This window comes from Papaver somniferum, chromosome 4 (genome assembly GCF_003573695.1).
Source record: "Papaver somniferum cultivar HN1 chromosome 4, ASM357369v1, whole genome shotgun sequence".
NCBI lineage: Eukaryota > Viridiplantae > Streptophyta > Magnoliopsida > Ranunculales > Papaveraceae > Papaver > Papaver somniferum.
In genome coordinates, this window is record NC_039361.1 from 21,492,947 (window position 1) to 21,520,872 (window position 27,926).

Genomic DNA, 27,926 nt, shown 5'->3' on the forward strand with positions numbered 1-27,926 from the left:
TTGGAAAAGAGAGCCCGTAAATTCTTTGTCATTGACGGGGAACTTTTCCGCCGTAGCTTCAATTAAAAGACACTGAAATGTGTAGATAAAGAACACGCTATTGGCCGACAATGGAAAACGATATTACTTCGTACGTACAAAAATGCGAGCAATGCCAAATCCATGGAAATCTAATCCACGCGCCACACACTATGCTACAAGACACCAGCACCCCATGGCCCTTTCATAGCTGGGGGCTGGACATAATTGGACCAATTAACCCAAAATCATCTAAACAACACGAGTACATCATCACCGCAACATAGTGTTTCACTATGTGGATAGAATCTATACCTCTTAAAGGGACCACCGGGGAGGTGATCTCGGCTTTTATCAAAGATCATATCATTTTTTGTTTTGGAATCCCTATGTATATCATTTCCGACAATGGTTCACCTTTTGTGAATGGTGATGTGAAAAAACTTCTGGAGGCTTTCAGGATCCGAAAAAAGGTATCAACCCCCTACTACCCGCAGGGAAAAGAGCAAGCAGAATCTTCGAATAAAACACTACTTCGCATCTTGAGAAGGAGCCTCTATGACAACAAGAGAACATGGCATGAAGAACTACCACTTGCATTAATGGCTTATAGGATTGCCAAGCGTACTTCAACCGGATCCTCCCCATATAGCTTGGTGTATGGTGAAGATGTTATTATACCAGCGGAAGTCATTATAGCTTCAGCAAGAATACTGTCATCTAGCGGTGTCGACCTCGACAGCCAGCGTATTCGATCGCTCGACATGATAGATGAGCGCCGAGATAACGCGGAAAGAAAACATTAGTAGTACCGAGATCGTCGCGCAAGATCCTACAACCAACATGTCAAAGAAAGACACTTTGAAAAGGGGGAACTTGTACTCGCTGTAGCCCCGCATGTCCAAAGAGAAGGCAGTGCCGGCAAATTCACACCAAACTGGAAAGGACCTTTCAGAATTCGCAAAGTTGGGGGGTCTGGCTATTATAAGCTCGGACACGCTGATGGTTCCAAAATCAAAGGCAAACGCAACTCCAAGATCAACGAAATGTGGCTAAAGAAATTTCATGCTTAAGCATCTTTTGGATGTCACAAGAGAACAGTCCCTTTCCTTACTCCTCTCTTTGTTTTCTGAATTAAACAATGATATCCCCACTTTAGTTAAGTCTCTCCGACTTTCGCATACTCTGAATACTCATCATTATTGATGCAACCACGATCCCAGACAAACTCTGCACAAAAGGTACCGGAATCAAACCCCGGACATGCCAACTACGAGTTTGTCTCACATACTCTAGACTCATATACATGACAGATATCTGTCTCTTTCCTCTACTTCTACGAGACCACCTTTAGCAGCATCGGCCAATCAACATCGTGTCTCCTAAGAAACCCTATACTTGAAACACTAAAAGTTACCAAATGTTCATACCAGACCAACTCGAAAAGACTCAACTTCGTCTCTCACAAAAGAGAAACCAAGCGATAAGAACCAACACCAACTCATAAGTAACACTCCCACCCCGGCATTTCGAATAAAAAGGGAGGGGGGAATACATAATATGAAATAACACAACGATAAGCAATCACACCCACAATACCAATAATAAAGACATACAAAATAACAATGTCGGAAATAAATCCAGCCACTTTCATTGCATCTGAAACAAAGAAGCAACAAACGAAACATCTCTAGAATAACATTAACTACATTCCTATCTTGAAAAACCGAAAAAAACTGGGAAAAAAAAATACTAGAATGGCAGCGGAACCTGAAGAGGTGAAATACCCCTTTACTAAGTTACATAGGCTATTGCCTGATCCACCTCCACCAAGAAAGCACGAGCTTCCTCCAGTAAACGACGCTCCATTACACAATCAACATCCACGTCCGATAAAAGCTGGTAAGCACGACTTAATACTTCTGGGGAAGCACCTGCCTGAAGAGCTATTTCGTGGATCCTTGATTGTTCCTTCCAATCAGCCCAAAGGCGAGCATGCACAGCCTGACGATGAGTCACCAAACACTCCACCTCCCCCCGAACCAAGGATAGACGGCGAACCTCTTTTAAATCATCTTTGATCACCAAGCCCGGGGTTTACCCCAAGAACACCGAAAGCCCCTTTCGAGGATGCGACATCACGATTACAAGAACGACAAAGAAAGAGTAAAGGAAGGTAGATGGAGAAAATACCAAGAAGATGAGTATTTATACTATCATAGAGGAAAGCAAAAAGGTGTGAGACACGTGGAGGTGACAGATGCCTTATCAGAGCATGAGAGAAGGGAAAAGATTCTACTAAAGAACAATACAACTTTTAAACAAGACCAATTAACGCGAACCCCAACAATTCAAGGTCACATGATCAACAGGGGGCTTTCAAGAAAAAGAAAAACATGACTCAAAGTCACAACCGAACGAAGAACTTCTGAAAGAAAGTGATAACGGAAAGGAATACCCCCGATACGAGCTATGACTGCTTGCCGAGACTGCAACCCTCGACAAGACAGTCAGGGGGCTAATGTGAACAGGGGAAATCTAACCATAAGCCAGGAACGAGAATAGGGGCATCGAGGAATAACCGAGGTCACCATCAGTGGAACCGTGGCCATCATCAGTGGAAACAGGGTCATCATCAGTCGAGCCGGGGTCATCATCAGTGGGATCGGGGTCGTCATGAGCAATGATGCTATGTGGATGGGGTGCCCCAATGACGGGGTGCCCGGAAGAGATAGCTAGTGGGTGTCTAAGTATCCCCTAGTGTGATAGTACATGTGTACGGCTAATAATGAAAGACTTACTAAGAAAGGTATCAAAGTACACGTGTACGGTACTTACATGTCAGGCTTTTGCCTATAAAAGGAGGAATTCCTCCCAGAAAGAGTCAGATTTCTCTAGACAATTGTATTGTGTTCTGGGATTAGTCTCCTCATTACCCTATGATAATTTAAGGGTGTTTACACATGCCCCCTCACGTGTAGCCTCGTTAGGCCTAACACGTGGACAATAAATCGGGTGACGCGGAATAAGGCACGATCAATGACTCGTCGCAAATAACCTGTTCTGATACCATGTTAAAATACGGACATCCAACTCAAAACCAATTGGTAATGAGTGGAGAGGCCCTAAGAGATTATAAACCGCAAGATCTTAAATAACCCAACCATGTGGGACTAATAATCTCAACACTAACATTAAATAACGCTCTTAATCATAGACTTTGGTGGTAATCGACAAGTTAATAAAGTGAGAATCTAGTCATTAGATTCTTAGACCAAACGCTAAAAAACAAAACTAAATTAGTCTCAGTAGTATTATCAAGTTCATTGAAGCAACTGGATGAGAATGAAAATCAAAAAATGAATTGTTTTTAGTCTCTCAATTTTCAAACGATAAATAAAGTAGACCTTCATAACCTAATAGCAGTGTTAGATTAAGCCAAACACAAAGCATCCTCCAAGAGCTCAAAGATTAACATGGCAGAAACACTCCTTAATTCTCAAGTAAAGAGGTAAAATTTCATACTTTTAGTAAGTGATCAGCTCTTTCATGGGAAAACATGAAATCGTAATAACCCATTTCTCATTTCTGTTTTCCTTTTTCAGGTGCGCAGTAGTTACCGGTGCCAATAAGGGGGTTGGATTGGAGATTTGTAGGCAATTAGCTTCTGGTGGGATCTTTGTAATATTGACATCCAGAGATAGAAACCAGGGTCTTGAAGCTGTTGAAAATCTGAAAAAATCTGGACTCTCAAATGTTGTTTTTCATCAAGTTGATGTCATGAATCAAATTACTGTCTCATCTTTGGCTGAATTCATTAATATCCATTTTGGAAAGCTTGATATCCTGGTAAGAGGAATTAATCCAATCAATTACTTTCTTGTTTCATACTATACTGCAAGGTCAAAGTGATGTCTCGGTCATCATTAATTTTTATAACATACAAGTCATAAACATAATTTGTGCTTTAGTCTGGATTTACATTTAACTATAGTCCTGAAAACTTGAAAGGTGAATAATGCTGGAATCCTTGGAGCCATAACGGATGCTGCTAGTTTTACAACACTGGTGCAAGCTGTTGAGGTAAATGTCTATCTAATTTTGTTTTTAAATTTTTTGAATAATATCGAAAGAAAAATATTTACAAAGCTTCTAGAATCAGCAGCAAGATCTCAAGTTACATCTTATTATAAGTGGAAAAACACCCGCTTCCAAATGAGCAAAATCTTAGCCATCGGAATGTGATCAAACAATGTAAGCAACCCCAAAAAATCAAAGAATTCTTGAGAAGCATAATGACATCTTCCGCACTCTTTTTTCCTAGCTTCATTAGTGTAGAACGATAGGCGGAAGAACGAAATACGGAGATTACTGGAAATGCGAAGGAAGAAAGCGATGCGAAATAGACGAAATTGATAAAGAAATTAAGAAAAGATAAAAGAAAATCAGTATGAAACGAATATTAAGAATGATAATATTATGATTGATAAAAGATTGATTATCCTAAGACAATCGTATGCCTATTTATATAGGCTATTCGTTACTTGGAATAACTAGAGTTCTAGATTAAAAGAAATATTAAAAAGAAAATAAGATAACTTGTAAACTAAGGCAGAGATGTCCTACATCATTCATGTAACTTGTTATTACGCTCTTTCCACGACTCACAAATAACCACATAAGGCAAGAACGACCAGAACTTTCTTATTCTTTCCATATTAAGTTATCATTACTATCTCATTGTTCCAGATGGACAAGAACAAAGAAAAGCCGAATTTGCAACAAGTGATAACAGAGACGTATGAATCAACAGTTGAATGCATGCAAACAAATTATTATGGTGTCAAATCAGTCACCAAATCACTTATTCCTTTGCTTCAACTCTCTGATTCACCAAGAATTGTTAATGTTTCCTCCGCCTTAGGAAAACTGAAGGTATTTACTGCAACCCCATATTTTTACATTGTATACTATCTTAATTGGTTTGTTTCCGGACGTTAACTTTTCAATTTGTAGTAATTTTTTTTTAGTTATTAGATAAATTTATTTGGACCAAGCAAAAAATAAATAAATAAATAAAAAGAAATTATGCAAGTATCTCGTGGACTCGTATGGTTAACCTATGTGCTAATATTTTTGTGGGATTTATATTCTCTTTCTATTATAATCTTACCGAATGTATTCACTTGTTTTGATTTTAGTTTATCTCAAATGAAAAGGCTTTGGAAATACTTAATGATGGGGATGGCTTAAAGGAAGAAAGTGTAGATGAGATAGTGAATATGTTTCTTAAGGATTTCAAAATGGATATTTTGGAAACTCAAGGATGGCCTCCATATCTACCCGCTTATACGATCTCAAAAGTATGTTTGAATGCTTATACAAGGATATTAGCAAGGAAATTTCCAACTTTTCGCATAAATTGTGTATCTCCTGGTTGGGTCAAGACAGATATTTGTTATAATTCAGGAGTTCTCACTACTACAGAAGGTGCAGAGAGAGTCATAGAGTTGGCTCTTTTACCTAACGATGGACCTTCTGGCCTCTTTTTTACCAACAAAGAAGTGACACCATTCTGAACCGGAATGCACATAAGTAACAAGAAAGACATCATGTCCAATATTTTAGCTCTACTTATCCAATAAGCATTACATACTTTATTTCAGCTCTACTCATCCAATAAGCATTGCATATTTTATATTGGAGAAAATGAGTTTTCAATGCGGTTTTAACTTATGATTTTTGTTCTTGGAGGAACTAATCTAAGGACAATTTGTTGACCAAATGGCTCTCTCCTCGTATGAAATTATTCATTTAACGATGGTTGTTTCATTGTTGCAAGTTCTAATAATCACACAACAGTTTTTCTTCTCCGAGTCGCTAGAATTCCGTATTAGATTCTCGAATAAGGCGAATCTACCTTTTCCCTTCGAGTTGTGCATTCGGTTCTTTTGATGGTATCTCTTCACGATATTTGAACTATTGATGTACTTAAGTTCTCTTTACTAAGTCGAATCAGGGAACGTATTGACAGGGGATTGGTAAATGTTAAATGGTTTGAGGTTTTCTCGGACACTACTGTTTATCATTTATCTAGGTAGGCTTAAGATCATAAGAGTATGAACTCTTGGGGGTCTCCAGATCCAGATGGTTATCCACCGGGGTTCTTTCAAACTCATTGGAGTCTAGTGGAAGCTGATGTAGTGAATTTGGTTACAAAGTTTTTTGAATCAGGAAAATTAGAAGAGTCCTTGAATGATAATTTTATCTCCTTAATACCTAAGGTTACAAATCCAATAACTCTTGTAGATTTCAGACCAATTAGTCTGAGTAATGCTTTATATAAGCTAATCTCTAAGTTATTGGCAATTAAGCTTAAAAAGGTACCGGATAAAATTATCTCACCAAATCAATCAGCTTTTATTCCAAAAAGGAAGATTGTGGATAATGTAGTTATAGCTCATCAAATGCTTCACACGATGAAAACTAGTAAGACAAAGAAATGATATCTAGCTTTGGCTAGATTTATCTAAAGCTTTTGATAAGATGGAGCGGAATTTTGTGATTTATATGTTTAAAAAGTTTGGGTTTTCTCAAAAATGGTGTGACATGATATATGAATGCATTTCCACTGTTGAGTCAACGGTTCTTCTTAATGCTGTTCCTGGTATTCAATTTTCCCCGACTAGGGGTCTTCGTCAAGGAGATCCATTATCGTCATATTTTTTTATAACAGCTTTGGAAGGTGTATCTAGGTTGTTTACAAATGCGGAGGCTCAGGGGAAATTTTCTGGTATTAGAATTAACAGAAAATGTCTTATAATTTCACATTTGTTGTTTGCAGACGACTGCTTTATTTTCTGTAAAGCGGATATTGCTGAGGTGAGAAGCCTTATGAATATCTTAGATATTTTTACTTCCTCATCTGGTCAGACAATAAATTTTCATAAGTCTAGTGTTTATTTTAGCAAGAAAGTTCATCCAAAGCATGAAAAAATATTGGCTAAAATGTTAAAAGTACAAATAATTTCTAAGGATGAAAAATATCTAGGAACACCCTTGTTTTTTGGTAGAAGGAAAGCTTTAAAATTTGAGCCATTATTGGATAGATCATACAAAGCCTTAGATGGATGGAAATCCAAGCTATTGTCTCAAGCGGGAAGAACGGTACTTATCAATTCCACTTTATCGGCTTATCCAAGTTATCAGATGCAGTGGTTTGAGTTTCCAAAATCTGATCTTGATGAGTTTGATAAGCTACAGAGAGATTTTTCGTGGAATAAAGATAATCCAAAAAAAGATTTTTACCCTAAAGCTTGGGATAATATTAGAACTTCTAAAGTTTATGGAGGTATTGGGATTAGAGATCCATATTAGGTCAATATTTCTCTTCTAGTAAAATTAGTTTGGAGAATATTGAAAAATCCGGATGATTTATGGGGTTAAAATTCTTAGGGGGAAATATTTTCCTAGAACACATCCTTTTCATAAGAACAGAGACTATGAAATTTCTTGGATCTGGCATAGTATTAGATTGGGTCTACAAATCATTAAAGAAAATAACATTTTGCAAGGGGAAAATGGCAGAAATATTGATGTGTCACTAGATAATTGGATTCCAGGGATGGGTAGATTAACCAACTGGTACCATGAGGATGTTAAGTTTGTGGCAGATCTTATTCGAGAGGAAGGTGGTTGGGATACTGTTTTAATTGATTCCATTTTCCATCCTGAAGTAGCAAATAAAATTAAATCTATTTATCTCCCTGAAAACTCTCAGGATACGCTTATGTGGCTGGGTAATAGAAATGGACAATTTACTACTAAATTTGCATATAAATTAGTATCCGGGGAAAACCACAATAATGATACAACCTGGTTGAAAATATGGCATGTGAAATTGTTACCTAGAACAATTTTGTTTGTTTGGAAAATGTCAGCTGAAGTATTGATCCTCAGATCGAAGTTACATGATAAGTTGGGCCACTCAGATCCTTATTGTATGCTATGTGCTTCTGACATTAGGGAAACCAATAAACATTTGTTTGTGGAATGCAGTTTTTCTAGAGCAGTTTGGTTTGGTTTTGGTATACAAATCCCATATTTTGATATTAGTTGTTTTGAATGGGTTAAATCATGGTTTACAACGCCATTGAAGGAGTGGAAAGAAAATTTTGCTATAATATGTTGGCAAACTTGGAAGTACAGAAATATGATGGTATTTAAGGGGGTTAAACCTAATCCATTGGAATGTATTAGTATGATTAGGAATGCTATAAATGATTGGAGTTCAGCTTTCAAAAACAAATCATCTGGGAGGAATCAGTGTAATAGAAACATTGCATATTCACAAATTAGAAATCAGCAGAATGGAGCTGGTAGAATCACCTATAATTATATTCATGTTGATGTTTATTTTGACTCAAACACAAGAGAATATGGAATTGGGTTAATACTATGGGTACATGGTTTTATTTCTGACATCAAGGTTTTTACAGGATACACCACCAATGCAGAATGTGGAGAAGTTCTTGCAGTAAAGAGAGCATTGGAGTGGGCGAAAGATCTAAATCTGCATAAAGTTCAGGTGCAAACTGATAGTAAAAATGTGAAAAAAAATTTGGACAACAAACCTTCTACCTGTGAATGGAGAACGAAAAATATTTTGAAAGAATTGAAGGTTCTTTTGGGCTATGTAAATAGTAAGATAATGTATGTAAATAAAAATCTGCTTAAGGAAGTTGATAAACTAGCTAAATGGGAAAGATGCAAAAATGGTTTTTTTGGTTCTTCTAACGCCCTTCATAACAACCTAAAAGTTTATATTAAAAAGATCTTGTAAATGGCTGTGACATTACTGTATATAACTTTCCTTAGTTTTTAATGAAATTTGTGTGTTTTTTTTTTAAAAGAAGGTATTTAAATCTTATTTAGGCCAAGCACTATGGTGCAGGACTTCCCTTCCCTATCCCTCAAATAAAGGGAGAGGATACATGCCACAAGGCAGCTCCACTATGGTGTCCTTTTATCCCTTCCCTACATGATACGGAAACTGTGAATAGTGCTATACGGAAACTGAGTTTCCGTTTTTTTCCCAATTTTTTTTCCGTTGGAATATATTTGGTTAGATAAAGAAAGATAATTTAGAATAAAAAAAGGAGATATAATAGGTAAAAAATAGATATTATAGGTAAAAAAAGAGTTTTAATAAAAAAAAGTGAAAAAGAAAGTTTTAGGTAAAACTAAAAATACCAAAAAGTGTAAAATGCTATGGAAACTGAGTATCCGTATAGCATTAATTTTGACGGAAACTCTCATTTCCCTTCCCTACTACCCGGATCAAATGTGATCCACCTAGTAGGGAAATACATGGATATCTCTACTTTTGTAGAGATATGTGAGACCATAATAGTTGCCAATTTTGATTTGTAGGAATTACTGGCTAGTCCAGTTCTAGCAGACCCAGTTAATGGCTAGTCCACCCGTGGAAAAGATTTACTCTCTAGTCCAATCTAGTCCAAAAACTTCGTGGAGACTATAAAGTGTATTTTATAAATTCCTAAAACACCCTTCCAGGTCTAATTAGTATCAACACATGTAAATGTTACTAGTAGTATGTTACTACATACTAGTAGTATCAATACGGTGATACTACATATTAATATGTACTGTACTAGTAGTAACAAAAATATCTTATTGTTACTAGTAAATTATGTAACTACTTTACTATACTAAACTATTATACTAGTATACTACTATAGTATAGTATACTAGTAAACTAGTATACTAATAAACTAGTAAACTAGTAGTAACTAGTACCAGTAGTAAAATATGTAGTATCAATACATAACAATTTTTTTTGATATGTAGTATCAATACATAACATACTACATATCAATATGTTGTATCAATATATAACACACTACATATCAAACATACTACATATCAATATGTATTATCAATATATAACATACTACATATCAAACATACTACATATCAATATGTAGTATCAATACATAACATACTACATATCAATATATAACATACTACATGTCAATATGTAGTATCAATACATAACATACTACATATCAATATGTAGTATCAATACATAACATATTACGACTAGTATACTACATATGTTATTACTACATACTAGTTCCTACTAGTATATTACATACTACATATGTTATTACTACATACTACATACTAGTAACTACTAATTACTACTAGTATACTAGTTACTACTAGTATATACTACATATGTGATATGTAGTAACATATGTATTATTATACGTAATGTTATATATTAGGGTTAGTAGAGTAATTTTACTCTTTTCAAAACTTTTTTGGATTAGGGAGTAAATATTTTTTTGGTGCTGGACTAGCCAGTAACCCGAGTCGGGTTTTCTGAACTAAACAGTAAATCCCTCTTTTGATTTTTTCCTACAAATAAGGAATAGGCAAGGGAAATGGGGCACCATGGTGTTTGGCCTTGGTCTCCATCCATTTTACTAAAGAATAAAAATCTACAGGGAACAACTGGCAAAGGATGGGCTACGAGGCCCACTCAGGTTTGGTGCTAATTAATAAAGTTAGTAATGCAAAGGAATCTAGTACTTACACCTAGGGGTGACCGTGGGCCGGTATGAACCGGTTTTCGCCTCATCCGCATCCAATCCGTTGCACTACGGATTTTAAATTTGGTATCCGCATCCAATCTATATCCAACGGATTTTGCATTCAATGAATGTACGGATGGACGGATTGGATGCGGATAATCCAATGGATTTGTTTTAGTTAAAATTTATAGTAAAAAAAATAAGCTCACATAAATGACTCCTTATAAAACCTACATATCCTATATATGTATACAAATATAAATATGTCATGTACGATATCCCAAGCAAATATCTTAAAAATTCCTAATTGATCCATAATATTCTGTAGAACTATATAAATTCCCTTAATTTAACGGATATGGATGTCCAACGGATTTTCAAGGTTGCATCCGTGCCCGATCCGTTGTCCGTTGGATTTCAAAAAGTTCATCCGCATCCAACCCATTAACGAACGGTTCGGACATCCATCTGCAAATGAACGGTTGGTCCGATTAGTTTAAAAATGATTGAAAGCAACTGGATGAAAAGAACAAAACAAAAATTAGTTTAAAAATGATCGAAAGCAACTGGATGAAAATAAAAATGATTTATTTTTGGTATCTCAAATGATATAAGATCTTATTTACCTGATAATGATTATGCTAGATTAAGCTAAGTACAAAGCATCCTCCAAGAGCTAGCTCATAGATAAACATGGCAGAAGCACTCCTCAATTCTGAAGTAAAGAGGTAATTTCGTACTTTTAGTGGGTGAACATGAAGTCCAAATAATTCTATTAAGAACCCATTTTCTCATTTTGTTTCATTTTCTTTTTCTAGGTGTGCAGTAGTTACAGGTGCCAACAAGGGGATTGGTTTGGAGATTTGTAGGCAATTAGTTTTTAATGGAATCTTTGTTGTATTGACATCTAGAGATAGAAACAAGGGTCTTGAAGCTGTTGAAAATCTGAAAAAATCTGGACTCCCAAATGTGATTTTTCATCAATTAGATGTTATGAATCTAACTTCTGTCTCATCCTTGGCTGAATTCATCAAAACCCATTTCGGAAAGCTTGATATCTTGGTAAGAATTTCTATAAACCTTAGTGTATTTCCATCTTTCTATCTGATTTTGTGTCTTTGAGTTCTTGCACAAAATTATGGTTGAACATAATCATGTACCTAATGGAAATCACTCTGTGCAGGTGAATAACGCAGGCATTGGTGGGGTGACAATAGTAGATGAGGATCAACTAAGGGTTCTGATGCTTGAGGATGAAAAGGTAACTTTGCTGATCGAACTTCATTTGCTAAGTGTACAATTTTGGAATGCCTGAAATCAATGTTTAAATTTTGATTATAGTTTGCGGAACAAGTTTAAAATTAGAAGCAAAATGGGTTGAGTTGACACATTAGTCATAGAAGTGCAAATGCTCAGAACCCTTTTGCTTTCTTATTAGCATCCTAACTATCAATCCCCAGGATTAAAAGTCAGTTTCTATTTATCGGATATGCAACACAAAGCTTAAGCTTGATAAATATCTTTAAGTTTGACGCTTTTGTGTGTAACATATACAAGTTTGTAGATATTTATGAATGGCGCTGTTCTTAATTCAGTATTTAGAGAACCCAAAGTTGAAACAGATATGGACGGAACCATACGACGAGGCAGAAAAATGTCTTAAAACAAATTACTATGGCGTTAGGGCGGTGACTGAAGCCCTTGCTCCTTCACTTGAGCTATCTGATTCAAGAATAATTGTCAATGTTTCTTCTGACATGGGGATGCTGAAGGTACCTAACGCAATTTACTTCCATCTTTTCGATTATAAATGTGCTGACTAGAATATCATATGCTTATAGATGAACTTTGTCTTTGTTTTCAGAACATTTGCAATGAAAAAGCTTTTGAGGTGCTTAGCGATGTTGATTGTTTAACGGAAGAAAGAATAGATGAGGTGGTGAAAACATTTTTGAATGATCTTAAAGAGGGTTTCTTAGAAGCAAAAGGTTGGCCAACATTACTTTCTGCATATACAATCTCAAAAGCCTCAGTTAATGCGTACACTAGGATTTTGGCAAAAAAATTTCCTACTTTTCGCATAAACTGTGTTTGTCCTGGTTTTGTCAAAACCGACATAAACTTTAATAGTGGGATCTTGACTGTTGAAGAAGGTGCTAAAAGTCCTGTAAGATTAGCGCTTTTACCAGATAACGTAACTTCTGGGCTCTTCTTTGTTCGTGAAGAAGTATCTTCATTTTGAATTTGTAATTTACAACAGCTTTACTAGTTTAACATTTGCTAGTGCCATAGGCTACAAGCGTTATTGTGTTTGAATGATATAAATTCCCTGTCTAAGCATTGTTCTGAGTTCTCTGTTGATGGTTTCTGCAAATAACCCTTTTTTCATGTCTTGAATCCAAGTAATACATTGGTAGATCAGGTGGGGGACAATCTACTGATGACAGAAACCTTGCTCCTTCGTTGCCCAGTCCTAGTTTATGATTAAATTCTTTTTTTGTCAGAACTTAGACATCTGCAATAGTATTTCGGGTAAGCTATGTAGACGTAGTAACATTCACGGTTAACTGCAATCTCACAAGCTGTACGAGCACGAACTTGACTCTTTTATTACCAGACCACCGCTAATTCTCTAATTTGTAGAGATGGTAGACATGACATTTTATTTTATGATTAATACAAAAATATATATATATATATCAGAAGAACAGCCTTATATCAGAGATTTACCATTGCTTTTATAAGAGCCGAATTATAGTGTAAAACTTTAATGTGCAATCCTTCTAAAAGATGCATTTGTGGAGTTCTAAATGGTGTAAAACAGATTTACTGAAAGCCCTATATGATATGTAGACATGACATCTTTCTTGCTGCTAATACGCCTTATGCATCAAAATGGTGTTACTTCTCCATTGGTAAAGTACAAGCCGGAAGGTCCATCGTCAGGTACAAGAGCCAAATTCACAATTTTTTCCGCACCTTCTTTTGTTGTGAGTAATCCAGTATTGCAGTTAATATCTGTCTTGACCCAACCAGGACATGCACAATTTACACGAAAAGTAGGAAATTCCCTTGCTAAGATCCTTGTATAAGCATTCAAACATACTTTTGAGATTTTATACGCAGGCATATATAAAGGCCATCCTTTTGTTTCTAAGAAATCTTCCTTGAAATCCATCAAAAACATGTTGACAATCTCATCCACTCTCTCCTCTGTTAAGCCATCACCGTCACTAAGCATTTCCAAAGCCTTTTCATTGGAGATATACTATAATCAAAACAAGCAGTGAATACATTTTTGAGATGGTAGTATAAAAATATTGGCTCTAGGGTCTTAATAGTATGGGGTTGCAGTAATTAAGTACCTTCAGCTTTCCAGCGCCGGAGGAAACATTAACAATTCTTGGTGAATCGGAGAGTTGAAGTAAAGGAATAAGTCCTTTAGTCACTGATTTGACACCATAGTAATTTGTTTGCAGACATTCTTGTGCTAATTCGTAAGTCTCTTTTCCCATTTGTTTCAAATTTGGTTTCTCTTTGTTCTGATCCTTCTGCAACAGTGAGATAGTAAATCACCTTATGGAGCCAGACAAATTGCAATCTCAATAATAAGATACATCATTAGATAGATATTTACCAAGCCAAGAGCTTCCCCAAGTGCCATCATACCATCAGCATCAGTAATAATTCCAGAAATTCCAGCATTATTTACCTTTGTAGCATTCAAAACTAGGTAAATACTATATAGAAATTCAGATCAAAGCAAAGTTCAGTACCATAATGATTTATAGTGTTTGGATACTTCTTACCAAGATATCAAGCTTTCGAAGTGGCTTCGGATGAATTCAGCTAGAGAAGAAATAGTAATAGGATTCATGACATCAAGTTGATGAAAAACAACATTAGAGAGTCCAAATGAATGCTTGAGCTTCTCAACAGCTTCTAAACCCTTGGTTACATCTCTAGCCGTTAACACAACTGAAATCCCATCAGAAGCTAGTTGTCTGCAAATCTCAAATCCAATTCCCTTATTTCCACCGGTAACAACTGCACACCTGAAAATGCAGATATACAAGAACACGCAGTTTCATGCTAATTCTGATGTAAAAGATCACAATTTATTTTTTCTCCATTATAAGTACTGTACCTGTGTTTTTCCCCAGAATCCATTTTTGCAGTTCTGATCGACTGTTTCTTAGATTGTCTTTTCCTTTTTGTTTTTCAATGCTAGATTGATGATAAGATATATGAAGCCGGGAGAATTGAATAGTGATGTCATTAGTGACCATATAGTTGAAATTTGACTTTACTTGTGGGCTAATTATGTTCCACGTTAGAGCAACTGATTATGCTATTAGTGACTTTACATTCTGCCAGTAGCTAATGGTCCTGGGATAACACCTCCAAAAACCGTAACTTCTCTCCCGCACCACACATGTTCCTATCGGCATTTATGAAAGAGAACCCCCACAATGTTTTAGTATGAAATGGTGATGAGATTTGTTAGGTTGAGCCTTAAGATTTATTTTGGATGGCAAGCTTGGACTTGAATCAATATGCATTTTTCAATGAGCCTATCCTCTCCCAAATAAATTGCTCTCTATACCTCTCCTGTTCAGAGCAATTGTTTTGCAATCCATGGAAACAACCATCTCGGCTCTGGCAGAAAAGAGGCAAGTGTTATCTTCTTCTTTTAGAGGTTTACTGAAATGACTACATATTTGCTTCCCAACCTTAAATCTTGGTTCATGTATCTATATGTTTTTTTTTTCAGGTGTGCAGTTGTTACAGGAGCCAATAAAGGAATAGGACTAGACATATGTCGCCAGCTTGCATCTAAAGGAATCACTGTCGTATTGACTGCAAGAAATGAGACCAAGGGAACTAGAGCTGTTGTCAGGACTTACTGATGTCATTTTTCATCAACTTGATGTAAATGATGCAATTAGTGTCACTTCATTTGCGGATTTCATGAAAACCCATTACGGAAAAGTTGATATCTTGGTAAGGAAAAATGAAAAAGAAAAAAACAAGAATCCTGTCATTATTTTCTATTCTAACTCAGCTCATGAATGAGAATGAAAGTAATAACTAGCTAAGAACTTTGTCAAATTTAGTACCCCTAATTCAATTTTGAGCAGGTAAACAATGCAGGGGACAACGGAATAACAGTACAAGTTAGTGAGACTATTAAAGACTTGAAGATTCGAGATAGTGATGTAAGTCATAGTAGTATCATTAATCTATTTTTCTGGAAATGATGAATTATCATTTTTAAGTTTGTAAGTCTGTAATTTTGGCCTGGCTGTAAAAGAAATATTGATTATTAGCCTCGCCGAACAGGAGAAAGATGAGACTGCCAATCTGTGGAAGGAAGCTGTTAAGGAGACATACGAGAGGGCACAACAATGCATTGAAACAAATTACTGTGGAACCAAAAGAGTAACTGAAGCACTGCTTCCTCTTCTTCGACTTTCCAATTCAGCAAGAGTAGTGAATGTTTCCTCCGTATATGGTCAACTAAAGGTAACTGCTAACTTTAAAATCCTTTCTCTAGTTTATTGTAGAAACACATTGTGTTGTTGCAAATAGCTAACTCTAGATTATTCTTGTAGTTTATCTCGAGCGAAACGATTAAAAAGGAGCTAAGTAACGTTCATTGCTTAACAAATGAGAAATTAGATGAGCTTATACGAAAGTTCTTGAAGGATTTTAAGGAGGGTATGCTGGAGACTAATGGATGGCCTGTCATAGCTTCTGCATATAAAGTCTCCAAAGCTGCTATTAATGCATACACTCGAATTCTAGCTAGAAAATTCCCAGATTTTCGTGTTAATGCTGTTCATCCTGGTTTGGTTAAAACGGATCTTTCACTCAATAGAGGAAACTTAACCCCTGATGAAGGTGCTAAAGCACCTGTTATGGTGGCATTGTTGCCTTCTGATGGCCCTTCCGGTTTCTACTTCGACCAGATGGAGATTTCAACCTTTTGAGTTAAAAATGTTTGAAATAAAAATTGACAAGAAATCTGTACCATAGCTGTTTTTCCTATTTAGCTCATTAATTTTGCAATATGGAACAATTCTTTCTTAGTTTAGAAACTCTTGAGTTTTAGCACTGTATGATGAGAATGCCAGTACAAAAGAAATGTTGCATCTTATAAAAAGCCTGTTTTATGACTAAAAGTAGAAGTGCTCATACTTCTCCTGGAGTCATTTTTAGAAGCAATTTTTTGCAAATGCTCCAAGCGTCATGGGACTTTCTCTGCCGTAAAACTGACTGGAATGAGTATTTGGCTGCACCCGTGCCTTCGCCCTTCAACTTACCATCCAGGCCTTGGTCATGCCTTGGGCAAGGATATTGGTCATTCCATGACCAAATTTCCTTACTTTCTTCTTGCTGCGCATATTTGAATTCTCAAACTCTCAACAATTCACGAACAGTGATGCATTTGTCGTATACTCGTATCGGCATCATTGTTGAGTAACTTCATTTGTCGGACTAGTGCACCTTTATTCTTATGACTTAGGAACAAACACGTGACTATTACACGGGAAAGTCAAGCGAGCCGATCTCACCAAGGAGTTTCGTTTTCTTTTGTTATCCTCTTTAATCAAAATCTCTGTACTTTTTTTTTTTTTTACTTTTCCTCTTGTCACGTTAAATCAATGCATTAGTGGCAGAGGTGAGTGGGGTAGAAGCTAACGTTTACCTTACATGTAAAGTGAGAGAACTGTATGAGACATATTCAGTCTGGTTTCTCTCGTAGACTTCGAGAAGGCAATGGATGTCGGATGATCACTGTAGGTGACCCCAACAATGCTTTAATGTGAAATTGTGACAGACCTGTTACCTTCAGCTTAAGATAAGTGCAGGTTTTGGACTGCAAATTTGGACAAATCCAGACTTGAACCTCTCTATTTCTCTCCGGCTGTTCAAAGCAATTTGTCACATTGATTTTGCAAACCATGGAAGAAACCATCTCTACAACAGCAGAAAAGAGGCAAGTGTTATCTTCTTTATTCTGTTGGCCTGAAGTGACTACATATATATCCACTTCCCAACCTACAATCTTGAATCTTGCTTAATGTGTTTAAATGTTTTCTCAGGTGTGCAGTTGTTACAGGAGCTAATAAAGGAATAGGACTAGAGATATGTCGCCAACTTGCTTCTAATGGAATCATCGTCGTTTTGACTGCAAGAGATGAGACCAAGGGAGCTAGAGCTGTTGAAGCTCTTAAAATGTCAGGACTTAGTGATGTGATTTTTCATCAGCTTGATGTAAATGATGCAAGTAGTGTTACTTCATTGGCTGGTTTCATCAAAACTCGATACGGGAAACTTGACATCTTGGTAAGTGAAAAAAACAAAAAAACCAACAAGAATATATCATTATTTCTCCTCTAATTAATTCAGTTCATGAATGAAAGTAAGAACTTTAACAATTCAGTGCCCCTAATTACTTCGAGCAGGTAAACAATGCAGGGTACAATGGAGTAAGGCTAAAAATTAGTGAGGAGGCTATGAAAGACTTGAACTTTCGTTTTGGTGATGTAAGTCTTGATGAAGTACATGTCTTATCATTTTGCGGTAAAATAAGGATTAATAATGATTAGTATCGTCGAACAGGAGAAAGATGAGATTTCCAAGTTGTTGGAGGAAGCCCTTGAGGACACTTACGAGAGGGCAACACAATCCATAGAAACTAATTACTATGGCACCAAAAGAATAACTAAAGCACTTGTTCCTCTTCTTCAACTCTCTAATTCAGCAAGAATAGTGAATGTTTCCTCGGTATACGGTCAACTAAAGGTAACAGCTAACATCAAAATTCGTAGTGGTTTCTCTGGTGTACGTATTATTGTAGATCCACAGCACATTGTTCATTGATCACTTAGTTGTGTTACTTGTCAGTTTATCTCGAGTGAGACGATTAAAGAGGAGCTAAGAAATGTTGATTGCTTAACGATAGAGAAGCTAGACAAGCTTATGCAAAAGTTCTTGAAGGATTTTAAGGATGGGATGTTGGAGACTAATGGATGGCCTGTATTACTTTCTGCGTATAAAGTCTCGAAAGCTGCTATCAATGTCTACACTCGAATTCTTGCAAGGAAGTTCCCAACTTTTCGTGTTAATGCTGTTCATCCTGGTTTGGTTAAAACGGATCTTTCACTCCATCAAGGAAATTTAACACCTGATGAAGGTGCTAAAGCACCTGTTATGGTGGCATTGTTGCCTTCTGATGGCCCTTCTGGTTGCTACTTTAACCAGATGGAGATTTCTACATTTTGAATTAAAAAATGCTTGAAATGAAAATTGATACTAGCATAGATGGTGTGAAGAGAAGAAAAAAAAAAAAAAAAAAAATTGTGCAATAAGTTTTTTCTTTTTAGCTCATTTATTTTGCAATATGGTACAATTCTTTCTTAGTATTAAAATTGTTGAGCTGTATGATGACTACTTTTATCTGATGGACCATGTATCTAGATATTTGTTTGAGCTGGATTAAAAACAATTTTACAAACTCACAAACTTTTCATCGCTGAAATCAATTGAATTAGAATTTGGTAATCTCCTGTAACAATCGGAGAATAATAATGGAATCCGACTTAAGGCCAAAACAGCCTAATTTGTTTTCCGCCAAGTGCCATGGGACATGCATTATAGATTTAGTTTTAGCACCATGTGCATTCTGAAAGACCCAGCAAATCACCACCTAATCTCTAATTAACAATCTCAAAAGAATCCAATTTATGAAGATGCAACGAAACCAAGCGAGTAGGTAAATAAAAACGGATGTACTCTTCCCACTTGTACGGTACAGAATCTTAAATGGTTCAAAAACCTTTGCTAACTATTTAAAACACCCACTGTAAAGGTAAGTGTACATTACACGTCTCGCCTCAATCATCAAATAACTAATCGAACCGTTGTCTGAGGAGTGTATACTACACTTACATCACATAGTAGGGGAACGAAATTGGAACTATAATTGACTCTTTTTCACTCGAGTCAATTCAGTTTTGTCGAAGGTGTACACGTGTCGTCTAATCATTGGTTAATAGATTAGGAAATACATGAAGTACAGTACACAAAAAGGGTACTCCTACTTCCACAAGAGATCTGATCTGAACTCCTCTGTTTCCCTCTCTATAACTTCCTACCAACTTCCAAAATCTTAATCAGGATCAAAAAGGGTTTTCATCTTTGAATTGGATTTTGAAAATTCAATTCAATTGTAATCAAATTCCAATTCAGGTACCAAAAAAGTTTGTTTAATTTAACTTTCTTATTGAAACTGAATTTTCTTACAGTTCATGGATTCATTCTGTTTTCAATTGAAAAACAGTTGTTATCGGTGATTTTAAGACTGACCCAGAATTTATAAGTCTCTGAATTTGATAGAATTGAACCCAATTTTGAATTTTGAATCGCAGAAAATTTTGCTTTGCAATGGCTGTAAGAAGACCTGGTTTGATTGCTTTGTTTGATGTTGATGGCACACTTACAGCTCCAAGAAAGGTATGCATTATCTTATACGTATATGGATTTGGAATTTCTAGTAGTATAAATGTATAATCTCATTGTCCTCTTTTTACTGATTTTTTTGTCTTGCAGGAAGTGACTCCAAAGATGTTAGAGTTCATGAGAAATCTAAGAAAGGTATTTGATTTTGAGAAGATTAGTGAATTTTTTTCCTATTTATATTCAATGTAGGTATTGGTTTGGATTATAACCCCTTGGATGTGATCTCAGGAAATTACTGTTGGTGTTGTTGGGGGATCTGATCTTGTTAAGATTACAGAACAACTTGGGAAATCAGGTAAAGAGTTTGTCTAGTGTATCTAGTTTGGTGTCAGTGAGAGCAAAACATAAAACATACAAGTGTATAAAACCATCAATGGCAGCAACAGCCATATTGGTCATTTGCAGTCATGCTTAATGTTTTTCAGTCTTGATAGCTGCTGTCTGTGTCATTACAAGTTTGGGTTGTTCGCCATTTAAGACATGGAAAATTGAGTGTGTGAAGAATATGTAATTTATGGACGCCCTGTCTACTTGAAATTTGAAATATGGAGTGAGTTTTATTGCAGCATTTGAATGTATCTGAATCAGCATTAGAGAATAATCAGTTGAACACTAAACCCACAAGACCCGTACACAATAGCTGTTGCTGGAATGAGAAATATAAGTAGCTTTAACAATTTTGTTTTATGGTGTTGCTGGAAATCAGGCTGGGAGTTTATGTAGTTAATTATGCACATTGATAGTTGGCTTGTTTGTATTTTTTATCTGTTTGGTACACGATTTCTATTTATGAGACTATTAGAGATGTGCTTATTGACTGATAGAAATCTTGTTTTTTGCCAGTTCTAACGGATTACGATTACGTGTTCTCTGAGAATGGTCTTGTTGCTCACAAAGATGGGAAATTGATTGGCACTGAGGTACTCTTTTGATTATTAAACATGATGGAAATTCCATTTGGAAACACTTTTGTTTTAAAAGATTCATCGTCTAAATGGGTGTTTGTTTGCATTTGTACCACCAGAGCTTGAAATCGTTCATTGCAAACGATCAACTCAAGGTATGTCTTTCTTTGCTACATGGCTGTGCTCTACTGTATAATGAACGGTCACCTGTAAACAAGTTTGACTGCCGTCTAGTGGATTCCATACATGTACTAAGTTCTTATGGTTTGTGGTTATTTTTTGCAGGAATTTATCAATTTTACACTGCATTATATTGCTGATTTGGATATCCCAATCAAAAGGTGAGTAAATAATAAGGGCTTGATTTCCGTATGCACTTAATAAATTAGCTAAACGGAAGGGTTTACTTCTCTTGGTACTGTTTCAATAGGGGAACATTTATGGAATTCAGAAGTGGGATGATTAATGTATCACCAATTGGGCGGAATTGTAGTCAAGAAGAACGAGATGACTTCGAGAAGTATGACAAGGTATATATGGTGAACCGTTTATTTTAACAAATGTGCATCAAGTCAGGCTTTCACTCTACTATTTCTTTTCATTCCAATAGTAATACGTACTTCCAAAAATTTCAGATTCACAACGTTCGACCTAAAATGGTCTCTGTCCTTAGAGAGAAGTTTGCTCACCTCAACCTAACATTTTCCATCGGGGGACAGATCAGTTTTGATGTGAGTCGCAACCTTAGTCTAATTTTGAGATGTTGGAATTGTTTATACTGTAACATGGTAAGAACTAAACTTTGTGTTTGGTTCATTGCTTAAAAAAACAGGTTTTCCCTCAAGGTTGGGACAAGACATACTGTTTGAGATACCTAGAGGAGTTTCAAGAAATTCACTTTTTCGGGGACAAAACTTACAAGGTACCTTTTCTTGTTTCAATCCCTTAAATGTATTGTACAGCTGAACGGTGGTTTTCACCTGACAAAACCTTACAACTGCCACTAACTTTTGCCTACTGCAAAAGAAGTTTTATTGCCTTCTAAGTTTTAAGTATTATGTGTAACGTTTATAAAATAGTTCTTATTCCTGTGCTATGCTGATGTTTGAACAGGGAGGAAATGATCACGAGATTTATGAGTCAGAGCGAACAGTGGGTCACACAGGTAATCTTCTATGCTATTTAATAAAAATTGTGGAAATGCATTCTTATTTGTTATTTTTTAAGAAATTGTTCATGTTCCTTCTTGTTTGCTCTTTTTAGTTGCTTAAAAATCCTGTTTGCCTTTCTTCACTTTCAAAATTGATGCAAGCTGAATCGTAATTTCTTTATCTATACAGTCACCAGCCCTGACGAAACAGCAGAGCAGTGCACATCGCTCTTTCTTGCCAAGCAGGCTTGAGGTCTCTAAAGGAGCGCAAAGTGTCATATGGCTGAAATCTACACTGCTGCAATAAGCCATTTGCGAGAATGCATGTTTGGGCAACCATATTTCTCAAAATTTTACCTTGTATTTTCGCTTTCATTCATAAGAGCAATTTCTTTATGGAAAGTGTTCTTCTGTATTTTATTTCAAAGACTGGCATTTTTACTTTGCGGTGTAAGTTATTGGAAAGTCTTGCGGTTTCATCTTATTGTATCTTTTGATTAATCCTAAATATGAAATCTCATACTTCTTTTAATCAATCCTCAATGTGCAACCATCAGCTTTCAGATTTTTTGTATGTGGAACCCTGGGAGGCTGGGACAGATTTTGTTCAATACCAGAATTGATGTAAAAAGTGTATCTTTCAGGTTTTGCATTCTCTTCATTACTACCCATCAAGTCTTTCTAAGTGTGTGACATAAAAACAGGATGTGGAAACAAATTTGAAGTTCATCAGAGAAAAATTTCAGAACCAATACCAATCGCTTAACCGGACTTAGATTGTCAGAGAAACATTTTTTATGAAGCCAAAATTTTGGTTACATTTTTCAGCAAAAGTACATATTTACATCTTTCCTATACATGGGATTCAGGTTCCCAGACACGAACTGTTATTTACACTAATCAGAAACAAGTCCTGGAGCACATAAAATTGGAAGCCAAAGAGAAAAGGCAGAACAAATTTTCTTCCTTCAATAATTCTCTACCATCTCCATAGCAGTTATAAATTTGGCTTCACCCTTTTTCGTTCAATCATGCAAGAGCAAGAAAGATCTGCAAATGGATTTGGGTCTACAGGAACATGATACTTTCTGCAATGTCTTTATGTAGTAAGCAGAAAATAGCAACTTCACTTCCACACTACATTTTCCATTCTCAGGTTATCAAGCTTCATACCTTTTTTTATCAGGGCTGGCTAGTAAGAAAGAGGTGTCAGTCTGCTGGCCACTGGTGGAGTAAGATAAAGTTGTGGAGATTGACTACTTGTTGGTGTGCTGAAAAAGTTTGATCTGTAACCGTGGGAGATTCGGCTCCGACTACCAGGGAACCACACAACTGAACTGGGTGACGAACTCGGGAAACGGTATGATGATGATCCCTGAGATGAAGGTAACTTTTTTCCTGAAGAAGAATCATAGTGGCCAGGGAAGATAGATATAGGTGGTAAACCTAAGGCATCACACTTATAAATGGGAGTTCGAGGCGACGACAGCATCGGTCCTGGTGGGCATGGGCAAGTTGTCTGACTCGGGCTATCTTTGAATATGGTTGCAGGGTATTTTGAAAGCACAGATATCCTAGGGGATAATCCTGGTACATGCACATTTCCAGCTAGCTTCACTGCCAATGTTTTCCCATCAATAAGGTACCCATTCATGGCTGCTACAGCTGCAGCGGCATTTACAGCACTGTCATACCTAACAAAACCATAATCCTTATGGAAACCTGCGTTTCGGTCCTTGATCACCTTAGCTTCCACGAGAGTGCCAAAAGGAGAAAATAGCTCCATCAACCGATTTTTATCCACAGTTAAGGGTAGATGACCCACAAATAGATTTCTGTCATCAACTTCTATACGGATTTTACTCTCGACAGTTGGTGGAGTTGACTTAATGCTGGACTGAGAATAAGACCAGTAAGATGGTGAACTACCCGACGAATTCTTCCCACCACTGTTACTCAGACTTGGTGCCATAAAAGGGCAAGTGAAAGAGACATGGCTTCTACCACATCTGCTGCATGAGCTATTAAAAGATGAACTCCTGCAAGGGCAATCATAACTCTTGTGGCCCTCCTCACCACAGACTCTGCATATTTTGGAAAGTTCCTGTAACTGGGCATGTTTGTGATCATTCAGTCCTTCATCAATGGGAATGAGTAGCTTCTCGACTTTTGATACAGCTTCATCCACTGATTTCTGGTTATCTGCCTGGACCAAGACATGCAAATCTTCATTGCCAGAACGAACAACCATTTTTTCTCCATCATTTCCTGAAGCTTTTCCTTTAATCGTGATCTTAGCTCCAGTTTCTTTCTCCATTCGCTTTTGTGTATTTCCTCTTGGACCAATTATAAGACCAAAAAAGTTATACCCTGGATATTCCCTGACTGGTAAGTAAAGTTTCTTAAAAAACACCGAGGGCTTTGGTTCAGGAGGGGGACTTCTGAAGGTGGGGTTCTTCTGAATCAACCTTGATATTATAGCTTGTCGTTCTTGAATAAGTTTTTCACGTAATTTGACATCCTTTGAGTTCATTCCGAACTCCAAGTTATCATCCAGTGGTGGGGGAAAAGGAGACCATTCTTCCTCTGGCCAATCATCATGGAGATCTTTTCTCTGCAGCTTACTGTTTATAACTGAAAGTCGTTCATTCAGCTCGTGCCTTTGTGGATCAGCAATGGAAACAGGTACTTTAACGAAGTCAGGCAATTTTAATGGACCGAGTTTTTTAAGTAGGGAACCATTGTCAGTCCACTTAGTTTTCCTCCTTTTGCCACCCCTATCACCTTCATTTCCTTCCCCTTCACCTTCAGACTGTGAATCCCATCTACTACGGCCTCGCTTTCCAGAACTTCCACTACGTTCCTGCTTCTCAGAAGTACTTTCATTACTACAGAATGACCCTGGAGTTCTACTTCCATCAGTCAGAGGGGTAACAGCAGGTCCAACCACTACTTTTGGTTTCAAATATTGCTCAGAGTTGCACTTTTTCAACGAAGGGTGAACTTCCACAGATCCCAATTTACCTAATGCTGCATCCAACGTTCTCTTTTTTTCATCCGAATTAATACGTACAGATTCTTCAACTTTCGCCTTAGTTGGTTTCTCTTTCTTTACTTTACAGTTTCTGCAATCACTATCTGAGGTTAACTGAACCACAGATTCTTTCGATGCCTTCCCAGTAATTTCTTCAACCAGCTTCTCAGCATGAGTTTTATGTTTTGAAGCATTAATAGAGGAATTTATTCTTCTAGTCCGCCGCATTATTGTTTTTCCGTCTGGTACATCAGATATTGAAAAAAACATTAGCAAATCGGTGAAAGAAAACCAATGTACTATCAAGAAGTTATATACATAAGTTACAGAACAGTTTACCATCTCAGACTATTCATTTCTTCGAGGAAATCAACACCAAGACAGATGTTATCCCATCTTTCAAATGGTTATAAACACGACGCACATCTATGTCAATGAATACAGAACTCATAAAGGATTGAACTAAGAAGCAAAGACACTCATACCCTAGAACAAGTGTAGGCATCTTACGATGAAGAAAAACACAATTCCCAAGATTCTCAAATGTAGATATATGAGTAAAATAGAGCTAAATCCCTCAGAACTGCAAAACCCTCAACTTGAATATCTAAACAAGAAGCCCTAAAAGTGAAAGACAAGGAAAAACAAAATCCAAAAAAATAACAGAATGTGACTCAAAAATCTGTATTAAAGGAATTCTAATTCTCAAAAAATTGTAACGCTATTACCATCTACGAACTAATCAATCACAGTCACAGGATTCAAATTCAGTTAGGGTTTCATCATCCTTGTTAATTCTTTCATTCAAACTACGTAATTACAGAAACCATAAGAAACCCAGAAAAGATCTATCAATTTAGAGAGAAATCAGTAAACAAGAATCTAAAATTCAGTAGAAACGCCAGAAAATGTACCAAAAATTTAAGAAAAAAACAGCGAAAGAACATTGCTAGTGACCAGATTATGTAAACGAAGAGATCCAAAATTGAGATTCAAACTAGGACTAACCTGATTTAGAATCTGTCGGGGAGTGAAGATTGATACCTAAGACGAGCAAAGAGATTTGACGGTTGGAAGCCCTAATTTTCAGATCTTAAAGTTTGAATTCTGAAAGAGGGGAAAAATGTGTCTGGTAGTCACGTTCGATTTTCTCGCACTAAAGTGAGGGTGTAATTTGGTAAATGCCGTTAGAAGAGAGTTTAGAGCAACCACAGTCCACGACCAAAACCAAATATTTGGTCCAAAAATCAACCCCAATGGAACGGAATAAAGATAAAAAACTAAACTAAAATCAAAATTCAAATCATATTTGGTCTTTAGTTTGATTTTGGTCGAGTGTAAGTTTAAGGTTACGTTTGATTCAGGCGCTCTTTGAAGTTACGTTTGATTCAGGCTCACTTTTAATGTGCGCCCCATGGCCTTATTATATTATACTATGCCCAACAGCAGGCGGACATTATATATGCGCCTGGTACAAACGATGTTTATACCTCCGCCCCACAACGGACGGACATTGTACATGCGCTTGACCAAATATGCTCGTTTTATCCTAACGTAGCATCACGGACTAAACCAAAAAAATTTAGTTTTTTTTTAGTTTTTGCTCTTTGGTTATGATCGCACCACTGCAGTTGCTCTTAGTTAACAGATATTCCAGGTGTACCGACCAAACAAACAAGATAAAAACTACTCACTCCGGCCTATTCCAGTGCACCGTACCATGTCAAAATATTCTATTTGACATACTAGATGGCATGGCGGCGAATGAACTGTGCTAATATAGTAAAAGAGTTAAGCGACGGAAATCCTAGCGAGCGATATTGTTAATAGCGTCAGCGATAAAGACTGTCGCTGGATATAATGTTAATATCTCTCGCTCTAATGACTAGCGCCAACGACTAGTTCTTTCTTGCCTATAAATAAATTTTCAAACTAAATTTTTATATAATTTTGTTTTCTATTTCTTTCTTTCTCAATTTAAATTATTTCAAAATTTCTCAAGTGACAGAATTTCATACCCAACTTGATTTGGCAACACAACTTGATCTTTCTAGAATAGTGCTTGGAGGTGTTGTTAAGAAGATATGTGATCGCTATAAAGAATTAGGTAAAAAGCAAAGAAGTCTTCAAGAAACCTGCAGTTTAGAAAAGGCAAAGAAGAGTTTAAGGAGGAAAATCAAGGCAAAGCAAATTTGAAGCCAAAGAAGAAGATAAACAAAGAAAACACCGTTCATGAGCGCATTGATTGAAAGTTATGTGAAATGAAGATGATAAACAAGATGAAGAACCTGGTCCCATATTTTTATTTTTAAAGTCTGCATTTTAAATTATTATTGTCTAGTTTAATCTCTTTAAAATGACTATTAATGATTAAATCGAAGTTTAATGATTTTGAAAATCCGACTCATATTTTAACTAATTAAACTTATATTTTATTCGTTATTCAGTCTTACATTTTAATTAAAGTTGCATTATAATTTTAAGTAATGTACGACAAATATTAAAACTTAATACTTAGACTTAAGTTGACAATTAAGAAATTGAAACATAAACATTGGATTATATTTGGGAAACTCTTTTAAAATCCCAAAGCAACTTCCATATTGGAAGTCTTTTCCGTTAGCGCAGCGCCACTCCACCTGACACTTTTTTCAATGTCCATCATGGTTTCA

General features: G+C 36.4%; 7 protein-coding genes and 1 pseudogene across 8 annotated transcripts; 6 read left to right on the top strand and 2 right to left on the bottom strand.

Moving 5' to 3' along the window:
- The first annotated feature begins 314 nt into the window (after positions 1 to 314).
- Positions 315 to 824, top strand: LOC113272154. Its single transcript, XM_026522046.1, has one exon. The coding sequence runs from the start codon at positions 315 to 317 to the stop codon at positions 822 to 824; it is 510 nt and encodes a 169-aa protein (XP_026377831.1).
- Positions 825 to 3,359: 2,535 nt separating this feature from the next.
- On the top strand, positions 3,360 to 5,859 carry LOC113274909 (salutaridine reductase-like). The gene is made up of 5 exons (XM_026524328.1): positions 3,360 to 3,529; positions 3,624 to 3,867; positions 4,030 to 4,101; positions 4,768 to 4,953; positions 5,220 to 5,859. The coding sequence occupies exons 1-5, from the start codon at positions 3,495 to 3,497 to the stop codon at positions 5,595 to 5,597; spliced, it is 915 nt and encodes a 304-aa protein (XP_026380113.1). The 5' UTR covers positions 3,360 to 3,494; the 3' UTR covers positions 5,598 to 5,859.
- Positions 5,860 to 7,447: 1,588 nt separating this feature from the next.
- LOC113272155 lies at positions 7,448 to 8,860 on the top strand. Its single transcript, XM_026522047.1, has one exon. The coding sequence runs from the start codon at positions 7,448 to 7,450 to the stop codon at positions 8,858 to 8,860; it is 1,413 nt and encodes a 470-aa protein (XP_026377832.1).
- A 2,343-nt stretch (positions 8,861 to 11,203) lies between these two features.
- Positions 11,204 to 12,986, top strand: LOC113274910 ((+)-neomenthol dehydrogenase-like). Its single transcript, XM_026524329.1, has 5 exons — positions 11,204 to 11,365; positions 11,456 to 11,699; positions 11,821 to 11,898; positions 12,233 to 12,409; positions 12,502 to 12,986. The coding sequence occupies exons 1-5, from the start codon at positions 11,331 to 11,333 to the stop codon at positions 12,877 to 12,879; spliced, it is 912 nt and encodes a 303-aa protein (XP_026380114.1). The 5' UTR covers positions 11,204 to 11,330; the 3' UTR covers positions 12,880 to 12,986.
- A 137-nt stretch (positions 12,987 to 13,123) lies between these two features.
- On the bottom strand, positions 13,124 to 14,893 carry LOC113274911 (annotated as a pseudogene).
- Positions 14,894 to 15,163: 270 nt separating this feature from the next.
- LOC113272156 (salutaridine reductase-like) lies at positions 15,164 to 19,091 on the top strand. The gene is made up of 9 exons (XM_026522048.1): positions 15,164 to 15,310; positions 15,412 to 15,641; positions 15,779 to 15,856; positions 15,981 to 16,163; positions 16,253 to 16,626; positions 17,747 to 17,990; positions 18,110 to 18,190; positions 18,267 to 18,449; positions 18,552 to 19,091. The coding sequence occupies exons 2-9, from the start codon at positions 15,507 to 15,509 to the stop codon at positions 18,927 to 18,929; spliced, it is 1,656 nt and encodes a 551-aa protein (XP_026377833.1). The 5' UTR covers positions 15,164 to 15,310; positions 15,412 to 15,506; the 3' UTR covers positions 18,930 to 19,091.
- Positions 19,092 to 19,748: 657 nt separating this feature from the next.
- LOC113274913 (phosphomannomutase) lies at positions 19,749 to 22,770 on the top strand. The gene is made up of 12 exons (XM_026524332.1): positions 19,749 to 19,895; positions 20,075 to 20,159; positions 20,256 to 20,300; positions 20,394 to 20,460; positions 21,009 to 21,085; positions 21,190 to 21,225; positions 21,356 to 21,411; positions 21,501 to 21,600; positions 21,706 to 21,801; positions 21,903 to 21,992; positions 22,184 to 22,235; positions 22,411 to 22,770. The coding sequence occupies exons 2-12, from the start codon at positions 20,091 to 20,093 to the stop codon at positions 22,470 to 22,472; spliced, it is 750 nt and encodes a 249-aa protein (XP_026380117.1). The 5' UTR covers positions 19,749 to 19,895; positions 20,075 to 20,090; the 3' UTR covers positions 22,473 to 22,770.
- Positions 22,771 to 22,957: 187 nt separating this feature from the next.
- Positions 22,958 to 26,425, bottom strand: LOC113274912 (splicing factor-like protein 1). Of its 2 annotated transcripts, none has more exons than XM_026524330.1 (2): positions 26,263 to 26,425; positions 22,958 to 25,496 (listed from the first exon to the last, which is right to left on the bottom strand). In XM_026524330.1, the coding sequence occupies exon 2, from the start codon at positions 25,480 to 25,482 to the stop codon at positions 23,413 to 23,415; it is 2,070 nt and encodes a 689-aa protein (XP_026380115.1). In that variant the 5' UTR covers positions 25,483 to 25,496; positions 26,263 to 26,425; the 3' UTR covers positions 22,958 to 23,412. The 2 variants fall into 2 exon arrangements, with proteins under 2 accessions (XP_026380115.1, XP_026380116.1); XM_026524331.1 differs by lacking the exon at positions 26,263 to 26,425 and adding an exon at positions 25,594 to 25,756.
- Positions 26,426 to 27,926: the final 1,501 nt, after the last annotated feature.

Excerpts from the sequence above, each read along its gene's own strand:
- LOC113272154 (XM_026522046.1), top strand. The coding sequence starts at position 315 with ATGTGGATAGAATCTATACCTCTTAAAGGGACCACCGGGGAGGTGATC.
- LOC113274909 (XM_026524328.1), top strand. The coding sequence starts at position 3,495 with ATGGCAGAAACACTCCTTAATTCTCAAGTAAAGAG. Across the intron at positions 4,102-4,767 it reads CACTGGTGCAAGCTGTTGAG|ATGGACAAGAACAAAGAAAA; the intron begins GTAAATGTCTAT and ends TCATTGTTCCAG. Across the intron at positions 4,954-5,219 it reads CCGCCTTAGGAAAACTGAAG|TTTATCTCAAATGAAAAGGC; the intron begins GTATTTACTGCA and ends TTTTGATTTTAG.
- LOC113272155 (XM_026522047.1), top strand. The coding sequence starts at position 7,448 with ATGATTTATGGGGTTAAAATTCTTAGGGGGAAATATTTTCCTAGAACA.
- LOC113274910 (XM_026524329.1), top strand. The coding sequence starts at position 11,331 with ATGGCAGAAGCACTCCTCAATTCTGAAGTAAAGAG. Across the intron at positions 11,899-12,232 it reads TGATGCTTGAGGATGAAAAG|TATTTAGAGAACCCAAAGTT; the intron begins GTAACTTTGCTG and ends TTCTTAATTCAG. Across the intron at positions 12,410-12,501 it reads CTGACATGGGGATGCTGAAG|AACATTTGCAATGAAAAAGC; the intron begins GTACCTAACGCA and ends CTTTGTTTTCAG.
- LOC113272156 (XM_026522048.1), top strand. The coding sequence starts at position 15,507 with ATGAGACCAAGGGAACTAGAGCTGTTGTCAGGACTTACTGATGTCATT. Across the intron at positions 18,191-18,266 it reads TGAACTTTCGTTTTGGTGAT|GAGAAAGATGAGATTTCCAA; the intron begins GTAAGTCTTGAT and ends ATCGTCGAACAG. Across the intron at positions 18,450-18,551 it reads CGGTATACGGTCAACTAAAG|TTTATCTCGAGTGAGACGAT; the intron begins GTAACAGCTAAC and ends GTTACTTGTCAG.
- LOC113274913 (XM_026524332.1), top strand. The coding sequence starts at position 20,091 with ATGGCTGTAAGAAGACCTGGTTTGATTGCTTTGTTTGATGTTGATGGC. Across the intron at positions 21,226-21,355 it reads TTGCAAACGATCAACTCAAG|GAATTTATCAATTTTACACT; the intron begins GTATGTCTTTCT and ends TATTTTTTGCAG. Across the intron at positions 22,236-22,410 it reads GCGAACAGTGGGTCACACAG|TCACCAGCCCTGACGAAACA; the intron begins GTAATCTTCTAT and ends TTATCTATACAG.
- LOC113274912 (XM_026524330.1), bottom strand. The coding sequence starts at position 25,482 with ATGCGGCGGACTAGAAGAATAAATTCCTCTATTAATGCTTCAAAACAT.